Genomic DNA, 23,879 nt, shown 5'->3' with positions numbered 1-23,879 from the left:
TGATTGGTCTTTCATTGACATTTAGAGGCAGGACTGGCTGTCCAGAACAGTCACAGTTTGTTCAACACTGGTTAAATGTGCAAAAAAACATTTTCCTCCATCTTGCCTATTGGTGGGGTGTCGTCTGATCGCTGTAATAAAGAAAACGACACTGTTCATATAAATAAAGTGATTCAAATCATTTTCAAGAGGTGTAGATGGAGTGTATTCATATCTACAGTCCACAATCAACAATTAAAATTCTTCCTGTAGAGTGACATCACCTAACCCTGCTGTTCTGCATATGGAGAAGAGTACAACCCCTGACTGACACCTCCTACAAGAATACTGCTGTATTGCTTCAGTTTAGCTTCAGCTCCTGACATGAGTTTCTCTGCTAACATTAATTCAGCAGCCTTCATGTCCAGCAGGCTGGCTTAAATAAATGATGAATCTGATTAGCCTTCGCCTCATTTACATAATTTTTCATCATCTTGCCCCAAAAATTCTGAATTCATAAAACAAACTGCCTGATTGACTGTGAAGTTTGAAGGTTTTGAAAGCCTACATCTGTGAGTGTAAGTTGTGAGGTGTTATCCTGTGAGCTTGTGATGCTTATGGCTAGGTGATGTGTTATATCAAAGTTTTGAGTGAGGCTATAGTGATAGTGGTGCCACACCTAGAGCCACAGTGTGACTTGTGTACCAGAAATAGACAATAGAAGGCATTACCACCCACAGTGGACAGTGCAGCTTGAAGTCAGCAGAGAAACTAATGTCAGGAACTCAAGCTAAACTCAAGCAATACATCAATATTATTGTAAGTGGTGTCAGCATCAGTCCAGGGGTTAGGCTGTTCCCCATATGCAGAATAGCAGGGGTAGGTGATGTCACTGTACTGGGAGGAGTTTTAATTGTTGATTGTGACCTATAGATGTGAATGCACCCCATGTACACTTATGTAATTTCAGGTGTCCCAAAACTTTTGGCATTTCAGCGCAGGAGCTAATTTGCTAATAGAGTATGCTGGTTAGTGATTGCATTTCAACATGGGGGTATTTTCATAGTTTGTATGAGTATTTAACATATAATATGTTGTAACCTTGTTCAATTCTGCTGTTATTTACATAACATTCTAGAGGAAATTCTTAAAAAGTTTAGAGTTAAAGTATGTGTAACTGCTTGTGTGCTTAAAATGTGGTTAAAAATTTGCTTAGCTAAGCTTAATTGTGTAAAAGCAACGACAGCGCAGCTAGAGCTGCTGACAAGGGAGCTGTGTCTGACTAGTCTGACTGGATAGTCATGAATTAAGTCACGTTTGTAGGTAAAATCAGATGTTCAACAACCTGTACAAATACATCAGAATGCAAAAAATGGCATGTAATTTCTTTAACATTTTAAGAATGAGGGTGGACCCTCAGACCTGCTTCTGACACTCCTGAATTTCATTCTAACTAACATGTAATGGAGACGTATTTGATAACCAAGTGTAAACACATGTGTTTCAGATCTAATCACGTTACAAACCACATACCACTCATATGTATCAAACACTGGGAGTAAACAGGATCAATGGCTGTCACTGGCTCACTGATACATTCTGCTCTTTTTCCGGTGTGAATCAAAGTGTCACAGTCCAGCCAAGCTGAATCTGCCAGACCGTTTTAAAGCCAGTCTGGAAAGGCCTGCTTCACACATGGCCATGCTTTTGGCTCCTCGCTCCTCATTTTGAGGCAGATGGACCGTAATACAGTGTCCGGCGCAATGAAGGCATGCTAACGGCAACGCACCTGATACTGCAGCTCTTTCATATTTCAGATTTTTCCACCACTGTAGAGTGGAATTAAAACAGCATACAGTCTTTTTTATTTATGATCTTTACTGTGGAAAACAAGCAGACTAGCTCCTTACGAATTCTTGCATTGTATGAAGCAACAATTTGAGCTGATTTGGGAATGTGCTCCAGCAATACTCATCCCATGAGCATGAAATATCTGTTAAAGCAAGTTCTAGGAGGTAGTTATACCTGTGCATGATGAGCCAAAACATTATGACCACCCATTTGATGTGTTTGATGCTGTCAAAACAGTTCCCTCTACAAGAGTCTTAAGAGTGTCCTGTAGTATCTGGTTCCAGGACATTTCAGCAGATAATTCAAGTCCTGTAAATTGTGAGGTGAAGCCACTGCAGATTGAACTTGTTATGTAAGGGCATTTTGTTTACACCAGCACTAGCTGATTAAAATGACTCTGGTTCGTTTGTACTCTTGGTGTGATTCAATTGAGCAGGTGTGAAAACAGTTGTCGCACTCGGTCTGGTTTCAAATGAAGGATTTAGTTTTTTGTGAGAATGTGATCTGGTCTCAATCCAACCCAACTATCAAGTGTACTCATCATATCTGAGCTAAACAGCTGTTCAGGTGCAGTTTAACCTGATATATTAGCCAGATGATTACCACAGACATGAACAATCACAGTCTCTGCTGATCCATGCTAAGCTGTTTTTTTATACTTAACATATATAAAGCAGCATCACATTGCACAAATATGTGTGCTGGTCTGGAACACAGAACTTTCTTGCTATATTTTTACTTTCTTGGCCTCACACCAGACAGCTCTGACCAATCAAATCCCTTGCGCAGTTGGTTGGGACACATTTAGTTGTGTTTAGGTTTGCGCCTCTGTGAAAACAAACCAAACTGAAGGAGAACAAGCCCCAAGTATACAAACTCATCAACTGATTTGGACCAGAAAAATAAACTACATCTTCTTTCTCTGCTCCAAGGGTGATTTCCAATTCATGTGTTTCCACTGTGCGTGCTTACCAAGCTATGTAGCCCCATACATAACAGAACTCATTCCTTCAGTCACCCTAAATGAACACTTCCGTAACTCATGGTACAGTAGCACTTCTGACAGTTAGACCCAGAAACTACATGTACTGATGTAGTGTTGAGTCATAAGCAGTTGAAATTCTGTGGTTGGTTCGTGGTCTTTCTCTCCTCAGTCCACCATCAACAGATACTCCCCACTGCTAACCAGGAGCCCAATGCCCTCAAGTCTTGGCGTTCAGTCGATGCTGAATAGCCCTTGGCTGTTCAATTAAATCCAACAGATCTCTCAGAGCTTCACAAGAGCTCCTATTACAAACTATAGTATGATGATGTTTTGGCTTACTGCATATGTGTACAGCAACTTCATCTACACTATAATAAATATAATAAAGTTGTGCTTTTCTTATTTACAATATACAGTAAGTCTGCCTCAGTCTTTGGTGAACATCTGACCCACCCTTGAAAGGGGGTGATAATTAATTAAAAGAAAGATAATTAAGAGCATAAAACATATGTTCAAATTAGGTAAAGAATACTAAAAGTACATTTTTAATTTAATATACTTCATGAAAAAACACATTAAATATATTTCCTCTACATTTCCATAAAATGTATTTTTGAGCCATGCTTTAAATTATAGGTTGTGTATAAGTTGCCATAAATTGGGCCAAAATAGTACATTTAGTATGTATTTAAGTACATATTTTAAAAATATATGAACTATTAAGTATACTTTTAAAAAACATACTTAATACACTTTTCTATTACAAGGGCAGTCATCTCCCCATCGCATCTAGGCCCTTGTCAGAGAAAAGTATCTCAGTTCTTTTCATTTGACATTTGACACTTAAGATGAAGAAAATCATATTTTTTAGTTCACCTATCAGTGGTGCTAATGTTATGGATAATCAGTGTATAACATTAAAAGTTCTAAAAAGTTTCCATTCAAATCATATTTTGACATACAGTATGAGTATGAGTTCTTCAGTGTAGATTAATATTAAATGCATGAAAACAACTAAGGGACACATATGAAATTATGTAGTAAACAAAAAAGTGTTTTGCCTTCACAATCCCCTGACCTAAACCCAAGTGATATGTGTGATTAAACTGATTTGGGTTGAGCTGGAGCTTCACGACATGAAGGAAAAAAGCAGCAACTATTGTTTAGCACCTCCAGGAACTCCTTCAAGACACTGAGATTAAAATACCAAGAGTGTGCAGATCTGTCCTCAAAGCTAAACGTGGCTACTTAGAAGAATCTAAAGTATAAAACATATTCTGAATTGTTTAATACTTTTGATTTGCAAAATAATTCCCAGTGTGTTCCTTAAAAGTCTTGGAAAACAGCTTAAAAGTCTTGTAAAAAATTATAACAGAAAAGAAAAAACACATCGAATGAGAATAGGTGTGTCCAAACATGTGACTGGTACTGTATGTTTTTCATCAAAAAGTGAACGTTGCACAACGGGGCTTCTTGGAAAGTGATCCTGGACTGGGACCCATAAGCTCTTAGTTTTGACTATAGGCGACAATATGCTCGAGAGCTGTCCAGCTCTGAATGAAATTCTGGACACGTCACCGTCCAAAGGTTGAGAGATGTAGAGCGAGAATTGCGGCACTGTGCGTGAGCCCGAGCTCAATATGGAAGCAATTTAAACAGTTGGAGGTTTCGGCGTGTCAGAAACTTTACTTACTCCAGTCCCCAGTCAGCCCCCCTGGAGAGCCTCTGGGTATCAAATGCTGTTACCTGGACATCAGTATCCTGTGCTTGCTCAGTTTTAGAGCGGGGTAAAATATCTGGTGTGCTTCAGCTGAGTCGAACCAGAAGCTTTACATTTCTCGCCTCGTGTGTTTGCCCTTTTATCTGAGTGTAAATTCACTTTGAATACATTACAGAGGGAGGAGAGCCTGAGGCAGGCCTATAAATCAACCGCTTCAAAGCTATAAACAAGTGTATAATAAAAGAATTCAGTGTTAGGGGAAATTTAAATAGAGTAGATGCTTCGTTGTTGGGAAAAACGCTGACCTAATAGCTTATTTTTAGCCTAAAAAAACCCGAAAACACTACATATCGTCTCAGTCTGCCTATAACAAAAGACAAAAAACAAAATCAACTGAAAATGCTCCGTATTTTGGAGGAGTTAGGGTGTGCTGGGTATAAAACACATGTTGAGTTGTTCTGCAGACACAAATAGACTCTGACAAACACTTAGGATTACATGTAGCCGCAGTGTATTTAAAGAAGCCATAAAAGCTTTCCCCAAAGGGCCAATTAAAGTGCCCGGCTTTCGCAGATGCCAATGTTACTGATTGCTGCAGTGAATCTGATATGGCAATTTGGTTCTTCCCCGGTTCACTACACGTCTTTATAATGAACAGAGCAGTCATCACTGACAACAGCAGCAGCCTGCCTTCTTTATTAGCTTTCAACAAACAAGTCCGTGCCTGAAATACCATGACTTTTACCATCACACTGATCATTCATACCATGGGAGCAGGACAGGATATGAAACTTTCATACAGAAAGAAGTAAAAATTACATTTTACTCACACGAAAAAAAAAAAAAATTCTGAACAAATTCTGATTTACTCAAATATTCCACCAATTCTGCTGATTAGTAGAGAGCCACAAAGTTTATTTCGTTAGCTAAGTTACACCGTACAACATGAACAAGTATTGTACAGATTTTAGGATGGCTGTTGTTAGCTCTGTACTTTTTAGAGATCAGAAAGAACTCCCAGTTTTTGTGCTTTAAAATGCAAACAGTTAAATTAAATGAATTACCCTCTTATACAGTATTTAAGACTCTCTATATTAGTGCATCTCAAAAAAATATAGAGAATCATTGAAAAGTTACTTTATTTCACTAATTCAGTTGAAAATGTAAAACTTATACAGTTTATTATATAGATGTATTTGTCAGGTTGGCACAGGCAGGAAAACGTGGAGGCAAATGTAAATGCAGGTAATACGAAGTTTTATTACAAACAAAGAAACAAACCAAAACAAACAAGGGGAAACGATAACAATAAAACAGGAAGGCTAAACAAAGAAACAAACTAATAACTAAAACTAAGACTAAAATAAACCAAACAGGGCAAGGAAAACAAAGGAATAAACAAGATACAAACAAGGGAAAATAAACTAGAATAAACAAGAAGATGAACACTGAACTAATGACTAAGGCATAAAACTCTGAAAAACTTGGGAGGACAAACAACAGGAGTTGGTGCAAAGACCGACAAGCAAACACTGACACAGGAGGACTATTTAACACACACAGGAAGTGGAAACCCCTGGGGCTAGGGGGCAGAGCTACAAATTAACACAGGTGGAAAAGTACTGAGACAGAAACACAGGAGCACAGGTCACGTGGGGAACACTCAGGCACGAGGACAGACAGGAACCAGGGCCAGGACGTGACAATATTACACACAGATTTATCTATTTTAAGCATTTATTTCTTATTTCTTTTGTTGCTGATGATTATGGCTTACAGCCAATGAAAACCCAAAAATCTGTGTCTCAGAAAATTAGAACTAGAATATTATAAGACCAAAAGACCAAATGGTACTGTTGGCAGTGTGGGCAGTGTGCCAAGTCCTGCTGGAAAATGAAATCGACATCTCCATAAAAGTTGTCAGCACCCTCACGATACCAAACGCACATCATGCCCTAAATCAAGCTGTGTGATTCGCAAGTGAACGTTGCGCTATAGATTGCTAAAATAGGGCTTATAATCTGTCTCTAGTAGATATTTAATGGGAAATGAGAACAGTGTGAATTTGACTTTTGCTTCAAACTGCAAAGAAGTTGTACTCTGATGGTCCATATGGACCTAAAATATATATTTTTATATAAAAATATTCAAAAAGATTGGTGACATTATTGTGTATGATATGATTTGGCACACTCCTACCATCTATAACCATTCATAAACAGTTATACTATCCATACCCACTTATATCACCTATATACCATACTTATCAATGCTTACCTATATTATCTATCACTTCCAATGACACATATTTCAACTATACCACTTATAACTATATATCTCTACCCTTCAATTCCAATCAACATTCCCACAACTTCCCACATAACTTCACATATGCACACTGCAGTTAAGCTAGAAGTTATGAGGTGAAATAAGACATGACGCGACTGGGCTAAGGACATTAGCTAAGGTAAAAACAAATATCTGTTTTAAATCTGTCAAGTACTATGGATTTGTGGTCTGGCTCTGGTTTTAATGTAGTGAATTAAAATAAAATGCAGAGCGGCACATTTCTATGCATCATGTTAATATTAGCTTTATGTTTCCAATATTTTCTTTAAAAAAATGCCTTGATACTTTGAGATTATTTAACATTATTTGACACAGTTTGACTCTGTGATGATTTATGACTACTGTTAGCATGATGCTAATCAGCTGTGCAAGTTTCCATTACTTGTTAACTACTTTAGCCTCGCAAAGATGTCAGACATCAAATCACAGGAGACCAAACATGTCTTGGCTGATTGATTATATTTCAGATCATATTAAGATAAAGTTGAGTTTATATTTATAGTGAAATAACAAGGCCGTGAAATGCAGCAAAGACTTCCCCAGAGTTTCTTCCTCTGTTCAAACTTTGTAGTGATGACTTTGAGAGACAAGTCAGCGCAGGCTGGTCCTGAAGGTCAGGGGGGTGTGAACTGAGGGAGGAACGGACCATCTGGTTTCTAACCTTGTCATCTACAACAAAAGAAGTCATCTTTTTTCTCTCTCTCCTTCACACACACCCAAGAAAAGGCTGGATATCAACATCACCGCCGCACAATATCCTCAGACTCCTGTGTCAATCAAAATCATGGCTAGCTTTATTTTTTACAGGTAACCCTGTCAGGAGCAGAGCAAGGTGACTCCCTAATACAATGAAAGCTGCTCTAGCACCTGTACAGAACAGAAGGGATTAAAAAGAGAAATACTGTGCGCAACAAGTTCAAGTTCTGAAAAATGCTGCCTTCTTTTGACAGTTGATTTTCATTGTAAGTTTTCAATTAATGCTTTTGTTATTTTTTTCTTAAAAACTCAGTTTGATGTTCATCAAGTGTCTTCCTTGAAAAAAAGAGCAGCTTTCATCTAACCAATAAATTTAATAGCTTTTCTACTATACTGTTAAAAACACAGTTTGAAGATTTGAACACATGAACACTTAAGTGCTGATGATTGCTGTCATCACAGAAATTGTCTGGCCTTTAATTTTATTCCCATGTTAGGATTCTCACTAATACAGACACTAATATTTACTGCTGTGAGATTTATTTCCCCTAAATAAACTCACAGTAGTATTTATACTGGAGACATACTGTTTATTCATTTGAAGATTAGTATTATTCTGTAACTGCCATGAAGAATTCCACAATTACAGTGATTCACTAAGTACCTACTGTGATTTATTCAGTATTTACTAAGATTTTTTTTCATAATTCAGTACCAACTATGTGTTATTCTGTGACTATTTTAAATTATTCAGTTACTACTATGGATTATTTGGTCATTATTATAAATGATGCAGTAACTATTATGAATTGTGTAATAACTATTATGGAATATTTGGTCATTATTATGAATGATTCAGTAACTGTTATGAATTGTGTAATAACTATTATGGAATATTTGGTCATTATTATGAATGATTCAACTATTAAGGATTGTATCAATTACAATATATTTTTTTTACTATTTAATAATCAGTGGATAATAATTCAGTAATGACTACACATTATTTAATACTGATTAAAAATGATTCAGTAACTATTAAGGATCATCCAATAACTACTATAAATTATTTAGTAACTAAAATATTTTATAATATACAATATATTACTAACTGGTATTCATTTTTCAGTAGCTACTATCATTTTTTAGTAACTTCTGTGGATTATTCATAAACTATTATAATTGATTCAGAAACTATTAGAAATTATTACTACATTACCTTTTTCAGTAACTCTTATGCGTTATTTAGTAACTACTATGGTTTCTTCAGAAACTATTAAGAATTACTATGAATTATTATCAATTATACAGCATATCTAATAAATGATTAACATAAAAGTGTAAACATTTTTTAAGCAGTTAAAACCGTTCTGACAAACAAAAATAGTTTTTATCTTGAGTAAATATGTTGAAAGCTTGTGGTTCTCATCATCTTATCTCCAGTTAGTGCTGGCACGTAAGCAAGGCCTCTGCTCAGGTCCCAGCTGAGGTATCTGATGGACACTTGGTGGGATTTCAGCACTAAAGTTCCACTGCAGATTTAGATCAGACAAAATCAGCTCTTGATGAAAATGAGGCTGAGTGCTGAAGCTAAATATACCCAGCAGATTAGCACTCAGCAGCCTCATGTTGACAGAAAACAGCTTTTCATAATTAAAAAGTAACAGTGAGAATCAAGTTGTGCTCCGAAATTCCCAGAAGAAGACACAGAGTTCTCAGACTCTGGGCAGACTGGGTGTATTTTTCCTCTGAGGAGAATAAACTGTGGCCAGTGTCCTTCCACCCTTTTGCTCCCACATGGATACGGATTATGTGGCCCATTGAGAAACATGCCACTCTATCACTTCAAGGAGGAGAAAAGAGGAGCGCCGTTCAGGGACGGCCGTGTGTGTGTGAGTGTGTGTGTGAGTGTGAGTGCGTGAGAGAGACCGACACAGGCATTCCGATGACTCATATTCCCTTTATTGATTTTTCACACAGGCTGGTTCAAATTCTGCACAACAGAGACTACAGCCTCGACTCTACAAGCCAATTTAAAGGAAGAGCAAAGTGTTTCTATCAGGCCTCGGGCCAAGTAAAGCAGCTTTCTGGCCTAGTCTGTCTGAAGCTACTTTAGCACTGAGCTTGAAAAAGGAACGGCAGAACTTCCCCCTGGCTTTAGAGAAGAGAACTATTGTCTATGTCAGCAACTGACATCAACAACGTCTCTGACACCACAGGGTAAAAAAAGCCTTGATAGATATTTATTTAACGTTATAGAAGTTGAAGTTTGAGAGTTGATGTAATTTACCCAGACTCCCATATATTCTTATTTTTATTCTAATTTCTATTGTTGATGTTGGTGTATTATTTATTGACTGGGTTACTATTTTGACTCCAATGTTGGACACAGTTTTGTGGTAGTTTTGGGGTATCATTTGTGGACCATTTTTGGGGTAGTTATTGGGTAGTTTTAGAGAGCTTTGGGGTAGTATTTTGGTCATTTTGGGTAGTTGTAGTGTATCTGTAGTATCTGTAGAGTTTTCGGGGACTGAGAGCTGAGTGAACACAACAAACCTAACCAACCAAACCAGCCAAAAAACTTGGTCAGACTAGCTGGGTACTGTGATTTCTATAGTTTATGTTGGGGTATTACTGACTGAGTTATTTTTTGACCCCAATATTGGATTGAACTATTTATTTTCACAGTTTTGGGTAGTATTTGCGGATGTTTTGTGGTAGTATTTGGGGCAGTTTTGAGTAGTTATGGGGTATTATGTGTGGAACTTTTGGGGGGAAATTATTGGGTAGTTTTGGAGAGCTTTGGACTAGTAGTTGGTAAATTTTGAGAAGTTTTGTAAACTTATATTGGAGTAATATATGAAGAGTTTTCAGGTAGTACTAGCTGAGTATACACAACAACTCTAACTAACCAAATTGTTTTATTGGATTGAACTAGTTATTTTCATAGTTTTGGGTAATATTTTAGGATATTTTGTGGTAGTACTAGGGGCAATTTTTAAGTAGTTTTGGGGTATTATTTGTGGGACTTTTTATGGAAATTATTGGGTAGTTTAGAAAGCAGTATTTGGGGAGTACGTTTCAAGTAATATATGAGGAGTTTTCTGGTAATACTAGCTAAGAATACACAACTAACCATAACACACCAAATTTTATTTAGGTTTCTATTGTTGATGTTGGGGTATTTTTGAGTAGGTTACTTTTTTGACTCCAATATTGGATTGGAGTGTTGTGTAGTATTTGCGGATGTTTGGTGGTAGTATTTGGGGCAGCTATGGAGTAGTTTTAGGGAAGCAGTTGTGGGACTTTTTGGGAAATTACTGGGTAATTTTGAGGTAGTTGTAGTGTAGTAGTATATGCAGAGTTTCGGGACTAATAGCTGAATATACACAACTAACCTTAACCAACAAAACTAACCAAAAAACTTGATCAGACTAACTGGGTAATGTCCCTGAATGTACAACATAAAACTATTCTATTTCATTCTTATTTCTAAAGTTTATGTTGGGACGTTATTGACTGGGTTACTTTTTTTTTTTTACTCCAATATTGGATTGAATTTGTTAATTTCAGAGTGTTGGGTACTTTAGGTTGGGGATATTTTGTGGTAGTATTTGTGGCAGCTTTTGAGTAGTTTTGGGGTATCCTTTGTGGGACATTTTGGGGTAGTTATAAAGTAGTTTTGGAGAGTTTGGGATAGTGTTTGAGTATTTGTGTAATTTTGGGTAGTTTTAACCAGATTTGGGTAATAATTTAGAACTGGGTCAGATATAATAATGTTAGTACATAGTAGTATGAGCTTGATCATATTATGAATTTAGAAGTAGCACAAAGTCTTTGGAGCTTTGTTTGTGATGTGTGGTGTATGTGGCTGTGATATTTTAAAATAAGTATTGCTCAGTATGTGCACGTGTTGGTGTGTGTGTGCGGGTAAGTGTGTGTGTGTAGGGACTTACTTTAATTAACACTCAGACTGGGCACATAATCGGCTCCGAAAATGAACATATTCCGTCTGTCTGTGTGTGTATGTACGTATGTGTGTGTACGTGTTGACAGATTTTCTGCTGTTCTGGACGCGGCTGCTATTAACACATGTTTACTCTGCTTGTTAACAGGTTTCTCTTAAGGTGTGTGTGTATATTCTAGGTGTGTGCAAATGCAAGCAATTTTAGATGAAAGTAATGAAATATTTCAGTGAAACTCAGTGGGGATCATCACAGTGTCACTATCTTCAACATTTGGCATTCTGTCTGTGTAAGCAGTTTCTTATTATACAGTATGCTGCTGTTAAACAAAAGAAGCCTCTCTGTGTTACAGGCTGTTAAAAAGTTCACTTAATAATGTTTCAGTTATTTCATTTTATTTTTAAACAAACAGTATCTCTTATGACTAAATATCTTGTGTATTTTTGCCTCTCATTCAAAAAGCAAACCTGATTATGTTGATATATGTAAGTAAGTGCCGGATTTTGTAGAATTACAGAAATTATTAATTCAAAATGAACTTGCAGCCTAATTTCCGCATCTGTACTGTAAGTAGTGAATGGTATGCTTTTGAAATTCTTTAAATTAGCACAATATATTTTATTGTATGAGTCATTTAAATCTGATGTCTAAATCTAAAAAAATAAATGCTAATGTCACCAAGTGTTTGCTCTTTATTTTATCAGATCTTTCAGGATTTGCATGGTATTGTGGGAACTGTAGTGGATTAGGAGTATTACGTTTGTAAATGTTGTAAATGTACCCCTACTTTGCTTTTTTGTCTCTCTCCTTCTGGCTGATAAAGACTTATATGCTGTTTTGTTTATTTTTATTTTTATTTATATCTTACTGTTTTTACCTTTGGATTTAAAACAACAGATAAATACAACAAATAAACAAGCTTTAAACAGATATTCTGGCTTGAACACTGTATTAAACTCAAAGTTGAAATCATAGTGGACTGGATGATGTGTGGACCTTCTAGTTTACACATTTTTACACTGCTTTGCTGCTTTAAGACCTGGACAACTTGATGTAATTGATAGATTTCTGCTCTTTAACAGAAAATCCTGAAGGTGAATATCAGGCCATCAATTTGTGACATTAAGCTTAGGTGTACTTGGGTTCTGCAGCAGGACAATGATCCAATGTACACCAAGTCCACCTCCGAATGGCTCAAATAAATGGCCAAAAATCCTCCATAGAGATGTGAAAGACTTATTGCTAGTTATTGCCAATGTCTGATAGTGGATTGGATGATGTGTGGACGCACGTTAAACACTCTAACATTTACACTTTACTGAATAATAAAGCAGGCACACATTACAAGCTATAAACAGAACACACCATAGTCGTATATAGTCATTTTTGATCAGTTGTATCATTTGTATCCTGAAATGTAGAGTAGACTGAACCAAAGAATGACTTATATAATGACTTAGACCAAGACATATTGATGAATTGATTAAACTGATTGATACTTTTACAAAGAAATTCTATACATTCTTTGAAAGGCTAGTGTAGAGAGGATTAAATATGATCTACTGCAAAAAAACAATAAATAAATATATGAATTTAATAGAATTAAGGCACAGAAATGCAGGCAGCTTTTTCCAGCTTCAACAGCTTTTCCTGCTGCCGCTGCTCGAGCTCATGAACTTCCCCAGAGTCCAGTGGAAACTGACCTTGTCCAGGTCCTGAAGTACTTGCCCTCAAAAAGAGCTTTGCTCTGGTGCCCTAAAGCTAAAGTAACCCCTAATCTGCTCCTTTTCTCTTTCCTCCTGTCCAATCTAAAGAGAAACAAGAGTCCACAGAGGGGCTGCATTACAGTCCTGAATTTATACTGGTTAAAAAAAAAAGTCTCCATACGTTTCGAGCTGTAACTCCTTGAAACTGACCTTGTTGTGCATTAGCCACACTGGATGGCCGCTGGCTAACACTTGCGGTAGAGTGGCTCAATTACTTATTGAGTCTGCCTTTTTAAATTTACATTGATTACACAACCCACGAGTTCACAGACATAGAGAGAGAGAGAGAGAGAGAGAGAGAGAGAGAGAGAGAGAGAGAGAGAGAGAGAGGGAGAAAGAGAGAAAGAGAGAGAGAGAGATGTATAATTCAGCCTGTGGGTAAAAAAGTTCAGCACAAAAGTTTGTTACTACACACACAAACACACACACACACACACACTGGTTAAAATTGCATGTGGATGCTGCCTCTAAGCATGCCTGAGGTCAGATATATTAGGACTTTAATGAGCGCTTCACAGAACAACTCTATACCTACATTAACCTTAACACTGTCCACCACACACGCTTAAACAGCTCCGAACAAAATTGATTGATTTTACTATGTATAGGTAAATATTTAAACTACGGACAACATTTCTCCCAAATTGAAAATAAAAATATTCTCATTTAGAGCATTTATGTACAGAAAATGATTTTTTTTTTTATGGTTTGGTGAAATAACCTTGATTTTTAATCACAGCTTTCATGAGTTTTGGCATGCTCTCCACCAGTCTTTCATGCTGCTTTTGGGTGAGCTTATGGCAATCCTGAAGCAAAATTTACAGATATTTCTCTTATTTTCTCTGATTACATTCCAGTCTGGCAGTATTTTTTAATATCACAGTAAATGTAGCTGAACATTGTTTTATGTCATGCATCAGCACTGATTATAAGATTACTTAACTTCATTCTAGACTAGATTTTATCCTTTAGACGAGAATCTGAGCATAAGCAGCGAAAAACCTGACAAGTTTAGAAACCAGTCCCCTGTAGCAGAGACCAGCAGCATCATTTCAAGGAGAAATTATGATGCATTTTGTGACTAATATACAGTAGGGACTGCTGATTTAGTTCACTAATGATTTAGTTCACTGACTATAAAAAAAAAATCAGGTCATGTGCAAAAAATCCCCTTTTGAGACTTTATAGCTTTATAAATAAGCCTAAAACTGCCCATCAGTTCTGCTTCATTGGCTGGATAATAGTCTTTAGACCTTGAACCCAAAATATTTCCTCTTACAATGTAATTTGTAGACCATCGTAATCAACATGCTCTAGCTCAGTTTCAAAAGAAAACTGAGTATCATCTGGTTGGATGCCGAAATGATCATTTCACACACATAAAACCCAATTTACCACTTTAAACCAACTGAGGTAATGCTCAGGAGCAGTTAAATCTGGGATCAATAAAATACCCCCTGTCTGTGTTGGTTTTTATAATTAGGTTTTATACATTTGTCAAAATCCAGTTTCTGAATCAGTTTCTCTGATTTTGCTATTTATAGGTATATGTTTAAGTAAAATGAACATTGTTGTTTTATTCTATAAACTACAGACAACATTTCTCCCAAATTCCAAATAAAAATATTATAATTTAGAGCATTTATTTGCATAAAATGAGAAATGTCTGAAACAACAAAAAAAGACGCAGAGCTTTCAGGCCTCAAATAATGCAAAAAAAAGTTTATATTCATAAAGTTTTAAGAGTTTAGAAATTAATATTTAGTGGAACAACCCTGGTTTTTGTATCACAGTTTTCATGCATCTTGGCATGTTCTCCTCCACCAGTCTTACACACTGCTTTTGGATAATTTATGCCACTCCTGGTGCAAAATTTCAAGCAGTTCAGTTAGGTTTAATGGTTGTAATCATAATTCTGTTTTCTGTTTTCCATATGCTGTACATATGTTAAGCACATATCTAACATACACATGATGCACTCACCTGTGTGTGAGATGAGGGGGTGCTCAGTTTTTTGGCAGGGTGACTCTGGAACCCCTGTACTCCCCCAGCAAAACACTGCCGTGGGCAGCAGCAGCAGGAGGAGCAGGCGGTGGGCCGGGGGCGGAGCCATGGGCCTCCGCTGGACTCAGCACACTACTGACGAGGCCAGGGAGAGAGAGTGGGGCTCTGGGCATCTGCCACCAACAGCTAGAGAGAGAAAGAGAGAGAAAAAAGACGTTTTTAGAGACTGAATGTTGGCTTCAACTAAAAGAAAACGGCTGCCTGTTTTTCAGGGAGACAGTAATTAGCAACTGGAGTGAAATATAGCGTCTGTGTTAAAAAGAGATTAAACATCACCAGTTTAAAAAAAGTTTTATTTGAAGCATTAATCAGAAATACAAACTAACTGCTTGCTAGATATAATTGTCTTTATTTTTTAAAGATTTACCTAATTCAATTAGTGCCAATCATTATTTATTCATTGTTTAATTGAGTTAGAATGTACTATAGCACTCTATACTATAGCAGCTCTTTAAATTGAGTTAGATTATAATACAGTAGTATTATAAACTGCAGTTTCTCTGCTCTTCAAATTGAGTTTTTGATAAGATTTATAATTTTCTTTACAGTTTCTGCTCTTTTAATTGAGTTAGGTTGTCATACTCATACTTTACTTTACAATTTCAGCTCTTTTACTTGAACTAGATTGTCATACTCATATATTACAGTTTCTGCTCTTTTAATTGAGTTAGATTGTGATGCAGTACTCAAAGTTTCAATAAATGGCAGTTTATTTGCTCTTTAAATTGAGTTACATTGTGATAAAATATTCATACTTTCCAATTTCTGCTATTTAAATTAAGTTACATTGTGATAAAATATTCATACTTTCCAGTTTCTGCCCTTTAAATTGAGTTACATTGTAATAAAATATTCATACTTTACTTTAGAGTTTCTGGTCATTTAATTGAGTTAGTTTGTGATTCAGTACTCATAGTTTTACTATAATACATTTTCTCTGCCCTTTTAATTAAGTTACAATGTATTACAGTAGCCATACTTTCATTAAAGTGCAGTTTATCTGCTGTACAGTTTCTGTTCTTTTAATTGAGTTGAAATTTGCTAAAGTACACTACAGTAGAGTGTTTGCCTTTTAAAATAAGTTAGACTTGGAACAGCCCAATAATTCAACTATAGTAGAGTTTATCTGTATGCTTAATTATAATACAATACTCACACATTAAGTATAGAACAGTTTCTTAATTACATTAGTGGTTTGCATTGTATTGTAGTACTCAGACATTTTAATTATTGTACAGATTCAGCTCATTAAAACAACTTATTTATTTTTAATTTATCTGTTTAAGAAGGATTTGTTCAAATAAATCAAATACATAAAGATTTATGTAGATTTTGAGATTGTAAGGTCAGTCTTTTAACTATGAACATAAAATACAGCAGCATTAACAGATCTTGTTAGAAAAATTGAAGACTAGCTGATATTTAATGACAGAAATAGATGATTTTATGGACTTTGGGGTGAATCTTTTCATTCAATGAATTCAAAAGACAATGACAATGAATTCAAAGACAGTGCTGTAATCCTTTGCTGTTGCTGTCAAAATATGACAACACATATGACAGCTTGCAAAATGCAAAAAAATATAAAAAAAATGATTTAACACATAATTACATCCTTCTGCAATGTGTTAGACCATCATTTCTCCATCTAACTTGTCCACTTATTTTCTCAGAAAAGTCACAACAAAAAAAAAATCTGTCTATTATTGCAGTGGTGCTAATTGAATTGTTGACAGTTTTACACCTATCTTTGAGATTTGCATAACAATTTGTGTCATAATGAAGTGCCATCCAACTTTTACAGTGGAAGCGCAGAGATTTTACACTTAAAACAGTTAAACAGGCTCAGATCAGATTGAGACAGAGCAGCTGTCTCGGCCTTCACTGTGACCCATGATCTCCTCACATTGACCTTTAGACTTCTGCAATATGAATCACTTGAGGGGTCTGCAGCATTATCCCCATAACACACATACCAGCACAAACACACACACACACACACACACACACACTAACTCTTTAAGGGCACAGTGAGGACATCCTCCACAGCTGGACTGAAAATCAGCTCTGAAAATGACTAATAAATAAATAAATAAAACTATATATAAATACAGCTCTAAAAAGTAAAGCTGCTGGAAAACTGTTCCAGACCAACTAAAATCATTTTCATAATCAAATCTGCTCTGAATGAACAGAAATCACAAATCAGAGAGCTCCACTTCAGCCGGCAGAAGAAATGTAAAAAAGAGAGAAAAAAAAAAAAATTACTGCGGTACAAACAACGAGAAGAAAATCACATAAATTCAAATCATATCCACATTATACAGCCAAATATATTGGAAACAATCTGAATCATCCAACATTTGATTCACTGAACTGTGATCAGTTCAATTGAACTGAAATGTCCATCACTATTGACAGGGAGAGGAGAGGGTGTGATAAACTGTGCAGCAATAACTGTATACCTTCAAGGTAGTTACACTATGGACTCTATCTTACACCCTGTTCAAGGCACATTGTAATGCTCATTGCTATCTTACATCCTGCCAAGAGTCTATTTACATGCCTTTTGCCTGCGTTGTTAAATAGCAACATAGCTTGTGAATATATCTACATTTCTGGTGTTTTAACTATCTTGCCAAAGGAAAACACAAGTGCGCTCATCACGTATACACTCCTGCTCGTTACACACACACACACAAGGACACCAGGCAGTGGGGGTGGGCGATATGGCTCTAAAATAATATCACAATATTTCAGGGTATTTTTGCGATAACGATATAATTGGCGATATAGGAAAACTATAATAATTCATTCATTTCAGAAATATAGTATAATAGTATAACAGAATAATCATAATGTGGCTAAATAAATAATATAGCATAAAATAATATAATGCAGCAAATAATATTGCAGAATATTTAGTGCATGCATATAAACTGCAAACTAAAACACTTATATAATAAATACACCTAAAGCTTCACAGTAAATAATAGACTACTTTTAAGACAGAACAGCCCTGTTATCACGATATGGATTTTTAATACCATGATATTTCTGTTTCACGATATATTGTATACGATATAATATTGCCCACCCCTACCAGGCAGTGCACAAACCCAACATTTACATCAACAAAAAAGGATACAAAATGAAATGATATTAATGTTCCTGTAAATTACTTGTTTGCGTACCTTCACAGCATGAACTAGCAGGTCAGTTTGCTCCACTGAGAAGCGTTTTCAAAATTGATTGCACATTTCAAGCTGCACAAGGCTTACTTTTCCCGTCATTATGATAGCAAAGACACACTGACATGCCCTAAAGCAAGCTGCACAGTGCACATGATGTTTTTTGACACCACTTCTAATGAATTTAATCAGCTATAATATTAACCTATTGCTGTCTAGCTCCTGTAGTTTAGTATTGCCAATAGAACAACCTCAGAAACTATGAAGCAGATTAATATATGAAGCTTGAACTTGTGATCATCCAACATCCTGAACTCACTATACACTATAATGCTCATGTTTCTGAATGCAATCAAATTAATGCATTGTAATCAAACATATTGTTTCTTTCTGATAATATGGCCAATACATGTCGCTGTGAGGTAGATGTTTCTGATATTATGGCCAATAAGTACACAGGTAGGAGGTAGATGTTTCTGTTTATATCGTTCTTCAGTGTCAATACAATGTGGGTGTTTCTGAGAATATGGCAAACAAAAAATAAATAGTTGTTGAAAGCATAACCTTTATGTATAAAATGCATTTAATTCTCTCAGCGTGTAACAAGATACCCTATTGGGCCATATGTTAAGCCCATCAGCCAATCAGGAGCCTTGGCTGTAATTAGGTGCTTGTGAGAGATTGAGGGAGTTTATAAGGATATGCTCTTCAATTTCTGCCAGTTCAGCTTTGCCTTTTCCCTTTTGTTCAAGTGTGAACTTTGGTCATACACTCAAGTTCGAGTGTATGAACCAAAATTTAACTTATAATCACCAACTCCATAAAATCTGCTGAATCTTCTAATGTCTCTGTCTCTGTTTGATATTATGATCAACATTCAAGAGTGTTTGCTGCTAGATTCCAAAACGTATCAGTGTCCCCAGTGAGATCTACCTCACACTTTATCATCCCAATTTTCTAATGGATTTAAAATGACATTATTATTGTTTATTACAATAACCCTGGGTCAATATACTGGTTATTTTGCTTGGTCTGCCATTCAGTATGCATTTATTGTATAAATGTGTAGTAATAAGAGTTATAAGGTCCTGAAGAGTTGACCCACATTTGTAGGGTTCATGCTGATAGACTGCTGCACATGTGTTGAACCAGGCAGGAATGTAAGCCTACACCTACTATAGACCACAAACACCACTGTTCAAATTCCACCAAGCAGATCCACCCTCTAAAAGCCAGGTGACATCACTGCACAGTCCTGTCACCGTGTGCTACGCCCTCTGTAGTGTATGAGGACTGATGAGACGGCTTTAACGTAATTGGTTTCAGCCGCGCTCCACTGTGTGACTGTCTCGCTTTGCCTAAGCTGTCAAGTACGGGGGGAACATTTCTGAAGACTACAGAGCTGGTGGGATTTTTGACTGTCGGGATTTGGCAACCCCACAGCACAGGTGCTTTACATTACCGTGGAGAGATAGTACTGCGCGTTCCATCCCCCAGCTCTTTGACCTCACGTCAAGAGAGACCATGTTATTTAAGAGAATGACAGGGAAATGTGATGAAAATAAGTCAGTTGTGTGTATTTTAGGACAACAATGTGCATACAGTATATTTGCCTGATTAGTAAGCAGTCCATTAGTATTAGAATTAGAATTAGTTATCAGAAACATATCCCTTATTGGTTAAATTGTTATATACTGTACTTTACTTTCATGAATAGGGGTGTAATCAATAATAATATTAATATATTACAGTATTGTGATTTTTTGTTCTGTAACACTATTGATTTTAGTAATGATTTTAAATTACTAGCTTACATGTAAAGATTGGTGTCAGACAGGGGTTCATTTATTGTTGTGTTTAAACTCCGCCCACTAAAGAGCAGTGATGTACTCTGTGGTTAGATCCCACTTGCTTACAGGCTTACAGCATTGAAATATATATCACAATATATTGAATTGTAAGCCCTGTATCAAGATATGTGTCATATGTCATATAAAAAGTTCTTGCTGATACACAGCGCTACTCAACAAACACTTTGTTAGTAGCTATTAGTACTAATTCGTTCATTAGTAGCATTAATACTAACACTGATTCTGAACAGGGCCTCAATTCTTCATGGCATGAGTTCCACAAGATGTTGGAAACATTCCTTTGAGACTTTCATGCTGTGATTCTCTTCCGTTCTGCTGAATCCCAAAGGTTTACGTTTTTTTTTATTCTGATCCAGAGACTGGGACGGGTAATAAAGAACACTGTACTCATTGTGAAGATCATGAAACCAGTTTAAAATAAGAATGTGCTTTCGTTTTTTGGTGCATCACAACAAATACCCAAATTATGATTTCAATATTTGATTACTGGCATCTTTTGGTTCTTAAATTTCCATGCACGTCCTTTCTCAGAATCACCAGGTAGCACCTGAGGACAGATACATCTGGTCATACAAAATATGGACATAACTTTAATAAGAAGAAAAAAATCTGCATCTTATCCTTATCACAAACATTCAGATTGTACTGTGTCAGTACTGCACTGTCCTGTCTGTTTAAATTCATTTATTGTAGTATTTTAGTTCTATGTTGCACTATTTGTTGTACGTTTGCGCTTTATGTTGTCTATATTGTATTGTTGTTCCATGTTGCACCATGGATCTGGAGAAACTAAGTTTATTGCACTGTCTACTTGTACTTGTATTAAAGAGCAAGTGTCCCAATACTTCTCTCCATATAGTGTTATATAGTTTTCTCTGTGATGTCTCAAACCTAATAAATTGGCATATATTAAGCATTCAGCCAACGGCAGTTAAGGCCCACCCAATAACACAGCAGTTTTCTATGCAGTCATACACTTTTTTTTTTTTCAGTCTGAACTGCTTTTTGAATAAGTCATAATGCACAGAAGCCAATTAGAATAGAAGTGATTTATATGTCATATCAATATTCCAGGAGGGTGCAAGAAACAATTTCCTGTCCCATGACTTTTGCCATGTCCTATAGAAGCTAATGTGATGGCGGATTTGATTTCTGCTTGTCTGTACATGTGGGCAAATTTTGCCAGACACTGCCGGTCACACTGCACTCACACACACTCACCTCGGGCCTCACTAAACTCAAAAAGTCTCAATGCCTTGCCATAAGCATGTTAACCAAGTCAAGTCAAGCCAAGTAGTTTTATTGTCAACACTGCATATGTTACTGTCCTTCCCAAAAATTACAGCAAGTACAGAGATATATAATATAAAAGAATGGGAGACACTATGTGTACAATACAATAAGGACACAATAGACATACGTGAGACAGAAGACATTAGTGCAATAGTGATGGGGGTGAAAATAAGATATATAATATAAAGAATGGGAGACACTATATGTACAATACACAAATAGACATATGTAAGAAAGAAGACAAAAGTGCAATAGTGATGGGGGTGATTAAGATGGGACGTCAGTACAGAACCCATTTAAAACAGTAGTAACCAGTGTTCAACCTCAATCACAAGATAACACCTCACAACTTCTACAGGGGTGGGCATTCCCAAGCTGTCCCCCCGAGGTAACATTTCAAGACCAGTTTACATACTGCTGCACTTTGACCTTTCCCATGACGTCTAAAATAGCAGTTTTACAACAGGGCAGCACTGCAGTAAATGTGGAAACACTGCAGTCAGCTCTGGCCAGGCTTTTCTGCTAACTAAGCTTAACCTCTTTACTCATAAGTCTGTGTTAACTTGGCCTTGAAACTGTAAAAACATATTTTGTCTAACAAACTAAAACGTTGGCACATCGTCCACTGAGAAGAAAAGACCTTGTGTAGAAGATTCTGAGTCTTCATCAGAATTCAGTGTATCAGTTCAGCTCTTCATATCTCTGAAAGCTTTTCTTTGGCTATTTGTCATTAATAAGATAAATAAGTTTTCAAATGCATTCCTGTATATGTAGTTTGATTTATGTGCTGCTAAAATATATATTTTGTTGCTGTTGTTGTTGCCATGGCAATAGTCTTCTGCCTTTAATTCTGTTCTATTTTCAAATATCTGGTCATTAAGTCTTTTAAATACTTGGATTACAAAATTAGGCTACATTTAAGAAGCAGGTGAAGTTTTAGGTGCACCAAATTTGTTAGTTTTTTTCTTAATATGTGAATCAGATCATTTTTGTTTAAACAGCACAAAGCACATGAAATCTGAAAATTTCCATTTCTGATTTGGGGCACTTTAATATGTGGTATTAAAATCTGATACATACTGTATTTGATACACTGCAATGTGATTCAGTCTGAACAGACAGAACCAAATTCTTAATATAACTTTTAAGGCAAGAAGAAATGAAAATGAGAGTGAGCAGATGGGAAAAAGGACAACAACAGTGAGTGAGGGTTTCAGTGAAGGTTTAGCAAAGCTCCATAAGCACTTTGTGTTTCTAATAAAATGGCAAAACACAGCCAAAAAAGTGTTAATTGCTGAAAAACATGCCTTTTTTACAGCAAGATCAAGGTTTAAGCTCAAGTTCTTAGCAATACACCCAGCTATGAACTTCTTCAAAGCTCCTTTAATTCTTTTGGCAAGGATGAAACCGAAACTTCATGTGAAGCGTTGCTCTTTTTTCATGCATCCAGTGGTAAACTGTTCAGATTAATGTCAGATGTGGGTCACATTAAAAAAAAAGATTGTGTGAACAGCCTAAAATAAACAATGAATTTGATGAGAAACCCAGATTTGGGCCACTTTCACCTGCTATGTGAATGGAGCCACTTTGGCATAGAGTGAAAGCAGGGCCTACTCAGGACAACTGTACAAACACAACTGAATAAAAATAGACAAAAAAAAAAAAAAACTCCACCTAACCAATTTAAAAGCACTTTAGGTGACCTGGACTGAAAGTGTAGCTGTTAGATGAGTTAAAACAGATGCTGCAGGTGATTACAGTCATTACAAAGTGTCTACACTGCAAACAGCTTCATTTTCATTCATTATCTTCTCTCTAAACCTGCAATTATACACCTCAGAGAGGATACCACGAGGTCAGAGACACTTTATTTGAAGTGTACTGGGCTGGACTCTACATTTCACTGATGAGCATTTCTTTTCCGCATTTATCATGTTAAAAAACTGAATAAATTTTAGTCCGAGTGTTTAAGGTTATGGTCACTTTAGTGAAGTCTGATATTTTAATCATGGCTGTGTTTTCTGTACCTGTTTCACTCAGCGTACTTTCCTGTGGTCAACTTAAATACCCTACTTGAGTTGTGTTTTTCTCTGTGTTTGCACAGGTGGTTTTTTGCTGAGGAGTTCAAACACACTTGAGCTAAACACAC

The 23,879-nt window shown here is 36.3% G+C and overlaps 1 protein-coding gene across 2 annotated transcripts in view; it reads right to left on the bottom strand.

Moving 5' to 3' along the window:
- The window catches only part of sema5a (sema domain, seven thrombospondin repeats (type 1 and type 1-like), transmembrane domain (TM) and short cytoplasmic domain, (semaphorin) 5A), a 281,050-nt gene that overhangs the window by 190,365 nt on the left and 66,806 nt on the right, over positions 1-23,879 (bottom strand). For both annotated transcript variants that reach the window (XM_049485501.1, XM_049485492.1), the window contains exon 2: positions 15,295-15,501. In XM_049485501.1, coding sequence (XP_049341458.1) covers positions 15,295-15,424 — 130 coding nt within the window. In that variant the 5' untranslated portion in view covers positions 15,425-15,501. The remainder of the gene's footprint in view (positions 1-15,294; positions 15,502-23,879) is intronic.

The sequence above is a fragment of the Astyanax mexicanus genome, chromosome 1 (assembly GCF_023375975.1).
Source record: "Astyanax mexicanus isolate ESR-SI-001 chromosome 1, AstMex3_surface, whole genome shotgun sequence".
In the NCBI taxonomy this organism is placed as follows: domain Eukaryota; kingdom Metazoa; phylum Chordata; class Actinopteri; order Characiformes; family Acestrorhamphidae; genus Astyanax; species Astyanax mexicanus.
The sequence above is the reverse complement of the archived record's forward strand: the minus strand, read 5'-3'. Positions and strand labels throughout refer to the sequence as shown.